This window comes from Aythya ferina, assembly GCF_964211825.1.
Source record: "Aythya ferina genome assembly, chromosome: 15".
Lineage (NCBI taxonomy): Eukaryota > Metazoa > Chordata > Aves > Anseriformes > Anatidae > Aythya > Aythya ferina.
In genome coordinates this window covers 17,661,369-17,672,622 of record NC_140314.1, presented here as the reverse complement: position 1 = coordinate 17,672,622, position 11,254 = coordinate 17,661,369, and the positions used below count along the sequence as shown (strand labels likewise).

Genomic DNA, 11,254 nt, shown 5'->3' with positions numbered 1-11,254 from the left:
AACTTAACCCCAGTTTGAAAGAGGTGAAGTCTTTGCTTTTAACTAGATTTCTGCAACTTTCATAAAACTTTTTGTCTGTATAAAGAGATGCAAATTAAGATTTCAGAGGAGGGAAAGGCAGCAGAGCTGTTCCATGTTGTCTGATAGCATCTAGCACTTGCCTCTTGTGGGTGACATGGAACAACTAAGCCAAAGTAAACTTCCAGTTGACTTGTGACTGAATCTGAATGTTTTCTAATGAATTCACATCACAACACCGTCCCTCCTCCTATGTTTCACCTGTCTTTTTTGAATTTTTAGTTCCCCTCTTTTCCATCTTACTAACACGTTAAGCATTCAATTCATTGTCTTGCCATCTGTGTGTGTTATTCTTACGGTAATTATTACGTATAGTAAATATGCATTGAGTAGTAACCGACATTAAGAGTTAAGATCTATGGATGTGTATACTCATCCTGTCCTTTATGAAGTGCTTGAAGATATTTTTAGACTACTATTTTTTTTTTTGCCAGTTCTACTTTTCTTAGGATTGCTAGGTTAGATAATGATAGAGATTCCTCCAGAAGTGTGGATTTTCTAACTGCACTCTTCTGTAAGGCACTCTTAAGACTTCTCTGAGCTAGATTCACATGTGAAGATTCAGCAGCATTCGTCTCCAATCATTTATTTGCTCGTTATTTGAAACTGACAGCTAAACAACTGACAAATTGTTTATATTTTGAGTTCTACTTGCCTAGAGCAACCACAAGTTTGTGTATATGGGCTGAAATTAATAGTAACAAAAATTTTGCCTTGTATCAATGCTTAATTGGTTACTGAATCAAATACACATCTGCTGAGCAACTGCGTATGCTAGAAAAAACTCATTGATCCTGAACTACTATTTCTCACAGTAAGCCCATCTTCCTGTTATGCATAAAAAAAAGAGCAGCTATAATATCACAGAATTATTATTTATATTTTAAATTTATGTCTTTTAGTATATTTACACTTTGGTAATTTCCTTGATGGAAAAACTTAGGTGATGAAAACCTAAGTGATTTCTAAATGAAGTGAAGTGATGAAGTGATTTATAATCACTTGGTGATTTATAAATCAGATCAGTTTAATAATATTGCATTCAGCTTTGTGTACTTGATACCAATATGCCCCACAGTATATATACAAGTACAGAAATTTTAGTAATGTTGTAAATTTTGTTTAATTAGCAAAAATGTTTTCCTTTAAATACAGTAGTATTTTTTTAATAGAAAGGGTGAATAGGATGGAAATTCAAAAGCTTTAGCACTTAAGTTTGCTTCATTTTATGCACATCTATACCCAGTAAAAACAAGTTGGTTTAGCTTGTGTAGCACAAGTATTAAATTTTATTTTTGAAAAATTTAAGAATGTATCATAATTTGACCAATAGGTGAGTGGTACATCTTCTTAGGTTACTGCTGGTCAACTGTAATCTGTACTGGATTCTTTTCAGGGGGACTTCCTAAGAGGGTTCCTTCATCCCTTTCTTAATTTCACAAAGGAGAAAAGAAGCATAATTTTGCACTTCGTGTTATTTTCATGCTTGTCCTTTTAATAAGCATGCTTTTGGAAAATGTGTTTATGTATTTAAACTGCCAGAGGATTTGTAGCAAAGTCACGGCTCTGTATAGGGAACTATGCTGCAATTTTTAAAATAAGACAAAAAACAAAAGATAAGTTAGAACTAAATATTGAGTTCTTACTGTACAAAGTAACGTTAAATTAAACAGTATCTATGAGATGGATACTGTCTGTCCTCCAAGGACGTTATCATGCAGTTGTTTTAATGGCCATGGACAACTCAGTACTCTCTCCTTGGTTTTCTTACTACTGCAGTAATTCAAAAAGTATTGCAAAATTCATATTCAAAAACAATGCTGGACACAAAGTATGGCACATCTGTTCTATTTCTTTGTTCCCTAACATACAAATTAAGACATGAATTGAGTTTCATGTCAAGAGAATGTAATTTGTGTTGAATAGACTGAAAACAAACCATATGAAATTAGATTCCTAAATAAAGAGTTGGGTTCCTAAGGGAGAGTTAAATAAAAATACTCAAAGCAATAGATGCCAAAAGCTTTTCAAGTAGGAAGCACAAGATAGATATGCGATTACAGCAACGAAGTAACGGAGCACTTGAAACTGATTGGAAAAGCACTTCAGATAGAATTACAATCCTCTGCCTATGGATTTGATAACACATTAGAGCCATTTCTGTGTACAGATCTAAAACGCAAAGCTGTTCCTCTGCAGAATAAAGCAGATGCTTACTTTATTGTTCCTTTTCAAATAAAGAATAAGAGCACAGCGTGTCTCTACAGGAGATGTGTCTGTGAAATGGATCCTTCATTCTTTTAATTTCCTCTAACAAATTTTACATTTTATCACAACAGAAAGTACAAGGAATGTTTTGGAAATAGTGGAGCACAGACAGTGTTCTTTTCAAAGCTTCCTCCTCCACACATTTCCAAGCCTCAGAGAATGTAACATAACTTTGAGAACCTTCAGCTCTCATTCACTGATGACCTGAAACTTGATTTCACCTGATGTATTTGCATCTGATAAGGAGTAGGTGCTTAATCGCACCACTCTAAACAGATTAGATTCTTGTGTTCACAATTCTGAAGACTTTAAACAGTTATCTTCAAAACAGTTTTAAAACAGCTGAAAATTTTGCTTAATGATAAAGAATGTAGTAACTATTTTTGTAATAGATTCACTGCTAAAGGACAGCAATATATTGACCTGCAAACTGCAGTTAGAAGAACATGTCTAGAAATAATATAATCTGTAATTGGAAATAGAAGATCTGTTCATAAGAAGTAATCTTTACTTTACTTTGTGATGTTAATTAAACTAAGATTTAAATTATGATGTAATTAAACTAAGATTTAGAAATAAGTAAATGATACGGGTAGTTCATTGTTTCATCTGGCACTTGCAGTAAAATGGGGAAGACTGTAAAAAGCTTTGTGTTTCATGTAGTCAATAATTCTTTGTAGTTTAAGAGAACAATGTAGGGAAAAAGTAATTTACTCTATGACAATGAGATTGTTTAACACCATGAGTTTCAAGCAATAGAATTTAAGAGATTGTTTTTAGAAAGACATCAACTTTTTCATTTTAAAGGTTTTTATTGTGTTTTTATTGTATTATCATTATGCAGTTGTTCTTGTAGGCTATTCTCCTGTTTAGGGTAATCTCGTATGTGACTTTTTGATTCAAAGACCAACTAGGTGTTTTTTTTAAACATTACTGCTATAATTTCAATAGGCCTTTAAAAATTGATGGCAACAGGAATACTGTGTGTTAGAATACAGCATCCACACACCTTTTTTAAATGGTAAGTCCCGCTAAAGTCCCCTGCCAATTCTTACGCAAGTCCAGCAAATAACAGATACTATGTAGATAAGGGATGCTTTCCAGAGCAAACACTTTGAAAGTTGGTTATAAAAATAGAGGCATTTATATCTTTAGCCTGACACCAGAAACTGACATGGTAGCAAGACAGGCATGTATACAATGTTTCAGTGACTAGGCGTGGCATACTGAATCTTGCAATTCAGTAAAGCCATACCAGAAGTTACTCCTCTGGATGGCTCGGCTACGTTTTGGCTTTTTCACCCAGTGGTAAGAGACAGAGCTGGTTTCTTGCAAATACACTGTACTGCATATGCAGCTGTCTGTGCTTCAGTCACATAAGTTTTGAAATCACAGACATCACACAGACACTGCTGTTAAGAAAGTGGGAAAAATATTACCAGAAATAAAGTTCTGTCTTATGGACAAAATGAAAATTGCCAGGAGTTTAGCTGATTGAGACTTTAGAAAATATTTAGCTAAAAAAATATGGAAAGAAGAATCAAAAGCACTATGTAGTTTAGATAGGTTAAGACAAGATAGATATAGCTGACTGTTTGCAGCTGGCAGTTGGAGTTTCTTAACCAAAGGAAACTAATTATGTCATCTGTCTGGATAAACACAGTATAATATTAAACACTAGCAGAAGTGTTTAGAACAGAAAAATGGAAGTGTAGAATAGAAGTGTTAATAATATTAAACACCGGAGAAGATGGAGATTAGAAGAAATAAGACAGAAAGAGAAACTACTGGGTTGAAAGGAGGTTGATGATAGTCCGCATGAGTTGATTTTGGGACAGGCTGATTTCATATTACATAGCAAAAGTTAGAAGGCTTGTTCAGCAGAGAGTTGGACTGTTATTATGCAGAAGGAACCGTTTGATTTGTTTTTTAGGGGTAATAGAAATGGAATAATTTTATAAAAAGAAATGTGTATCACATTTCCTTTCCATGAAAAAGAAATGTGGAAACCTGGGGACTCTGACTTAAAGAAAACTGAGGAGGAAATTAGGGGACAGCGGAGTGACTGTGAGCTACAGTGTTCTTCTGTAAAAATGCAAGTGTATTGGAAGAGAGGATCCCTGTAGAAGTTTTAATCCCACTGTACCAGGATCCAGTGAGACTTAATGTGGAATATTCTATGTGTTTCCAGTTATTAATGTCCAAGAGAGACTCGGGAAAACTGTAACAAACAGGACAGGATGAACAGAGAATGGAAAATCTCTTTTATGAGAAAAGAATAAAACTAAGTTTAGCTAGAAAAACAAGGTCTGAGATCTGCTTATGTTTAGATTCTATATTCCACCTAATGGATATTCACTACCCAGGGAAATAGGTTTTAAATTAGAAAAATATTTCAGCACAGAATGAAAGAACATAACAAAGGGAAGCTCACTGAAACTTTATTATTATGTAAGAAAACATTTGGGAATTTTCTGGCAGGAGCAGTGGTGCCAGGAGAATAATAATTTAAAAAATCCTAAGCCTATATGGAATTCAGTGAGTTTACAGAAGCAATTATACGCTTAATACTTGTAACAGCAAGGGAACAAACTCAGTAAAGTCCAGACTACTGGGTTATACCTGCATAATAGCGTAATAGTGTTGGAAGTCAAATACAAAAGAAATGCACCTCCTACCACAGTCAGAACTGTAGTTGCTGTGAAACTACTATAGAAAGTAATCCCTTCAAATTACGTGTCTGCTCAGCTGCTGTGCAATTGTTCTGAACCAAGAAGTTCATTTTCTTGTGTTTATGTTTGACCTTCATGAAGGATTTTCCTGAGAATAATAGCTTGGGAGAGAAGATTCTCTTTGCTTGCACACAATTCTGACTTTACAGATTGAAAACTTTGAAGGCCTCAACTGTGCAAGTAATAAAGTAGTGTTTTTCTAAATACTGTGTTTTCTTTTAACTTCAGTAGGCACCTTCACTATAAGTGCAGTGTGTAGTGTACCCAGAGTCAAATTTTAATGTTGTATTATAAATGCTGCTTCAAGCAGAGTAGTAACAAATGGTGGTAGCTCTGGTCACAATTAGTAACAATGCATTCCATCCTTCATTCTGTTATCTGTAACTTTTCTCTCTCCTTTTATATTAGTAAAATTACATGATTAATAGAATTTCCTACACAGTTCTGTATAAAACGATAGGATCTTTTTACATCCTTAAATTCTGTAATTCTCTGGTTGTAGAAGCCTTCATATACAAGTGTTTGGTAACACTACTAAGGAAAGAAATTTACATCTTTTCCTGTAATTCTGACAAAGTTAAAGACATGATTTCTTCTTTTATCATTACATTGCTAGGAACAAAGGTACTTCAGTTATAGTTGTCAGTTCTCAAAGAATTTTGCAATTACGAAGTTAAGAAGGAGCATCAATTTGTTGATTTAATTCTGGGGCTAGCCACCAGAGACAAATAGGTAGGAGTAGTTTTGGCAAAATGTTCCTGACTTAAATGGATGAGGTTACTTCTGAAGGTCCTTCTAGCTCTTTTTTTTTTATGAATGTGTATGAGAGACAGGGTAGTAATCTTTTTACTGAAATAAAATTTTCTCATGATGTTTCTTTTCTGTTTATATGTTTTTCATGTATGTTACGAGAAGAAAAAGCAAAGCAAACAACAACGTATAGGTTATGAAAAAGCCTTTTTGGAGGGCTTTTTTGATATGTTTTATAAATCCTTTTGGGTTTTCATGCTTTTTACTTTTAAAAAAATAATACTAATTAAGAAAAACATTTGTTGTAAAATATTATGATATACTACATAAATTGGTATTAAAATCAATTACTATTTTGCTTTGGTGAGATGAGAAGTAAATCCTGTATTAGTAAAAGCAGATTTTGGATACCTTTTGATGAAGCAGTTAAACTGCAAATAAGAAGTAAGGGTAAGAAAACAGTTTCTTACTTGCTATATTTGAAGTATGCCAAAATGTGCATCTATAGCACGCTTCTGTACATATACATGAAAGAATCCTATTTTTGCCATTCCTTCTAAATTTATTTTTCAAATTTGACATGATAGTAAATTGTCTTAACCTTTTCACATTTTTTTGATTATTCAGATGGTGGATGTTTTTAATGTTTCTCTTTTTCCTTATATTTTTTTAATACTAGTATCCACCTTTAACCTCTCCAGTTCCTGAATTCCTCAAAACTCCCTCTACAATTGAACAGGTTACACGGTCTACTGCTACAACCACTGTGACCACAAATACTGTATCTGCAACAAAGCCTGGGCCAACGTTAGTAAAGGTACATATCTAAATTTATATATGCTATATTTATTGAAAAAAAAGTGAATAATGTTATAGTGCCTATAACCACCAACAACTGCTGTCAGTGTTCAGGAGAGCATACTGTGCTGTTGACTGAAAGATTTGGTATGCTAAGATCACCTATTAACCACGTGTAAGGACTGGCTCATTATTTCAGGAGGTCCTTACAGTACAGTTGACCAAAATTTTAAAGCAGAATTATGTGCTACATAACTACTGAAGTTTTTGAAAACGCATAGAGAAATACAAAGAATAGATTTTTGCAATGTTTATTTTCTATTGGAGAAATTCATATTCTAATCTAGTTTTATACAGGGAATAATTTAACAGGAACAGTGGCAACTACATTGATAATCTATGTGTAACCAAACTAGGGAACAGCATTGTTCCTTTTCCACAACTATTTTCATAGTTCATTTACTGTATGAGCATAAAGCCCAATTAAGTTATTGTATCCTTGTATCAGAAGATCAGAAAAGCACAGTTAATTCTTTCTTTTGAACTGACTTAGCCAGCAGCATGGAAAACTTTTTCAAATACAATTAGAAAATGGTTTGTGTTGAAAAATGTTTATATTTCAATTCAGCAACTTTGCCAAAGGTCTTCAGCTCTGAAGTGATTATATATATGTATATGTAGACTTCTACCTAACTATATGGAACTAATTCTCAGTTAAATTTATGATGATTTGTAATATGCAATTTGTAGTATAAATTTGGAGTTACCTAGTGGAATCTTTGGATTTATCTAAGCCTGTACCAGCTTACCTAATTGCAGGACCTTAATGACAAATTTAGGTATTCCCAAAACAGGCTACCTGTGTAATAAGTGTGCATGGATCAACGCAGGATTTCTGCTTTGTTACCTTCTGTATGACTAGGTAACTGCATTTAACTTTTCACTCAATATAATTTCAAAGAGCTTTAAAGGAAGAAGGTTTAACCATATGTGCAGGTACTGCTGATAAAAGGGTGCTGAAAGTTCCATTAAAGTAACACTGTAATATTTAGGACTGTCTGTCTGTGCTTTTAATCTAGGCCTGTAGGTACTGACCTGCAATCCTGGTTACAGATGGAGTTTAAGGTAGTAGCGTTTACATGTATGAAGTGCTAAGTGGCTTTGGACTTAGCTCTTTAAGAAGAATGTCTCTTTATAATGACAGGTCATAATTAGCAGAATCCCTTAGCCTCATTTGTGCCATCTATTAACAGAATGTTCACGTATTATGATAACTATATTTAGAACACATATATATCCAATTATTGTAATATTTCATATTAGAACAACTGTAATTTCTGATGGCCCCCTTCTTGTGCACACAGTATGAAACAGCTTGAGTACATTAACTTTTCAAGGATGGTGAGAAATACTTTTGAGTAGGGTTGCACATGTATTTGGCAACTCTCTTTGCAACAAACACATTGCTGTATACTTTGTATTTTGAATAACTGCTTGCTGCTGTGATAGTTGTTTCAATCTTTTCCATCCATAAATAGCAAAGCCACCCAAAGAACCCAAACGATAAGCATCGGAGCAAGAAATGTAAGGAACCTAAGCCAAGGGTGAAAAAATTGAAGTATCATCAATATATTCCACCTGATCAGAAAGGTGAGAAGAACGAGCCACAGATGGACTCCAACTATGCTCGTTTGCTACAACAGCAGCAACTGTTTTTGCAGCTGCAGATCCTGAGCCAACAACAACAACACTACAACTACCAGGCAATTCTACCTGCACCACTGAAGTATGTGAAGCTCTGTTTGTATTTTCTAAGTGTCCTTTAACTAAGATATATACATAGCAGTTGCAGACTTTTTGTCTTAAAAGTAAATGTGTTTTGCAAATGTTAATAGACAGTTGGAATCCAAGAAAACTTACATGGCATCAGTGTGGTTATTATTTAACCTCATTTAACAAAGAGATGAGGTAGTTCTCTTCTTAAAATACTCTCGAAGTCTGATAAGCCTATAACTGGTCCTAGTTATTTTTAGTTTGAGTGGAAACCAAATCTCCTATCTGTCAGATGCATGTTTTCCAACCAGAGGCTTATATGAAAGAAGCTCAAAGGCATTTATGTGAAAGCCAGAAAACTTTGTCACCATTTTCATTCAAATTTGATAAAGTTTGCAGAGCAGAAGAGAAACATATAGACAGTGGCTTTTACAAATACACGTACTATTTTGGTGTTTTTATTGTCTTTTTATATCAGTTGCATAGGCCATTTTTGCTGTTTTCAAGTAAAAAGAGTCTTTAAATTAGGTGAAATTGCCTATTCTCTATAGCCTCATCGCTAATGCTTATATGAACTCTGTCAGTGTTAATCTTCAGCACTTTCAACACTGAGAAGTGTACTCTCTGATTTATAGCTAGAAGCAGTCAGAAAAATAATTCTTAGCAGAAGGAGAAGCTGACTGTCTGCAGAATTTCATTCTTGCCATCTAAGACCAGCATTTTTTTTTCCTAGAAGTGCTTCTAGTGTAACATGCTACAGTTAGTCACAAACTTAAATTCAAGTGGCTCTCAACTTTTTTAAAGTGAGTTCTTGCCGAGTTATTTTTCCTCAGCAAGTGAGACTAGAAAAGTAAAAGACACCATCTGTGGTTATATTTATAATTACAATGTATCCTAACATTTGGACTTGAGATGTTTCTGCCTGCTTACCCACGCTTCTTATGTTCCATTTACTGACATTTCAGAAATGTTTCCTCGTACATCACTTGAAAGAAATAAAGAGCTGATTTATGGTATCCAATGTAAATGGTGGCATTTTTAATTTTTTTACAATTATTTTTGAGATCCTTGTACGAGATTCTTTTTATGTGAGTACAGCTGACTCAAAACACATAATCTTCAGAAGAAACTGCCTTCACATTGATCCTTATTCTGTCTCCATGGACACTGGATCTGTATGTAGGGTTGATACATACAGTTCAACCTTTTTTTTTTTTTTTTTTAAACTGACATCAAGCAAAAAAAGTAACTGGTTGCCCTAGTTGATGATGAATTTGTATAAACTGATCTTGCAGTCCATGGTATCCTTCAGGGATACTGTGACGAAGTAAAAACTATGAAGCTTAAATTTGTATGTTTAACTACAAATAAAATATCAACATAATACATGTATTCTCTATATGTTTTCTTTTCTCTGTGCTGTTCTATTAAAAATATTTTATGTTAGTCATGTTCAATGTGTATTTATGAATAATATTTAATATGTAATAAATATGTATGAAATATGTATTAAGTTGATAGATACTAGATTCAGAACCACAGCTTCTTGATTGAAAACAATATATAAATATATATATATATATATGTAATATATATTTACCACTAACATTATTGTCCCCATTTTTCTTATCACTTGAAGGCCACTGAATGACAAACAGAATAACAATGGGAATACACCACTGAATACTTTGAACAACAATACACAAACATCAGCTGCCAACTCACCAAGACAAAACAGTAATATTCCTAGCAGGAAACCAGGACCTCTACCTTCAAGTTTGGATGACTTAAAGGTAAAAAAAAATAAATAAATAATAATAATAATAATTTAAATTTGTCTATTCTTAAACATCAGTAGAGGTCATTTCATGGAAATTTTTACTGTCAAGAATAAGCCTGGATGTTATTTAACAAGGAAAAGTGTATTTTTAACTGTTTAGAATAGAGCTGTCAAGTTTTCATACACGCTTCTTCTGGACTTAAAATATTTGTTTTGATTTAGCCTCCTCACAAGCACATGCTCTGACAATGACATCTCTTTCCCAAAGAATTAGAAGAGGACAAAGAATTTCAGACATTGTATAAGTATGTAATTTGATGGTAGCTTTGTTAAACTGTGTGTTTTAAACTGTTCATGTCAAATTTCCCTCTGGTGGATTTTAACACTGGGACAATAATTTTAGTATATCAGTGAAGAATTTTAGTTAAGCAATAAAATTGAAAAGATGTCCTAATACATATTCAGAGGGATTACTGATATAAAGTCTACATGGAAATAACACTACTAAGAGAGAAGAGAAAATAGAGATTTTCTCATCAGAGTTCAGCACATCATCTGAAAATGAATACTAAATTTCAGAAGAGTTATAAATAACTGTAGACTCTTTTTAAATTCTAGTATGAATGTACAGCATACAATTCGTCCTTCTGAAGAACTTTTAACAGGGATTTATACTGTGAGGGACCTACTGAAAATGAATCTGAAGAAAATTGGTGGTGGTGGGGGGGGGGTTAGATTCAGGTATTTTCAATAGCAAGTACTTATATGAGCCAGACTTGAGGAGCAGGGACATCTAGTGGGCAGTTAATTTCTCTCTTCCTTTAACAAGGAATTGGGTTCTTGAGATGTGGGTATTTTTTAAAAACTTGAAGGAATAAAAGATGAGGTTTCTGAAGAAGAGATTCTCAGGACAGTAATGCATTTTTATAAGATAAAGTTAATAATTCCATATTAAATAAGTCTACAAGATGCAATTCAAGCTATGGCATTTGAAACAAGCTTTGGAATCTTTAAGTTATTAACTATTAAGATATTAAGCCATATCAGTTAATGCCTGAATTTTTTATTTGCAGAG

General features: G+C 33.5%; 1 protein-coding gene across 13 annotated transcripts in view; it reads left to right on the top strand.

Annotated features, from left to right (window-relative positions):
* Positions 1 to 11,254, top strand: part of MRTFB (myocardin related transcription factor B) — a 91,921-nt gene that overhangs the window by 64,394 nt on the left and 16,273 nt on the right. For all 13 annotated transcript variants that reach the window (XM_084536396.1, XM_084536398.1, XM_084536400.1 and 10 more), the window contains 3 exons: positions 6,508 to 6,645; positions 8,165 to 8,412; positions 10,039 to 10,192. In XM_084536396.1, the coding sequence (XP_084392522.1) occupies positions 6,508 to 6,645; positions 8,165 to 8,412; positions 10,039 to 10,192 (540 nt within the window). The remainder of the gene's footprint in view (positions 1 to 6,507; positions 6,646 to 8,164; positions 8,413 to 10,038; positions 10,193 to 11,254) is intronic.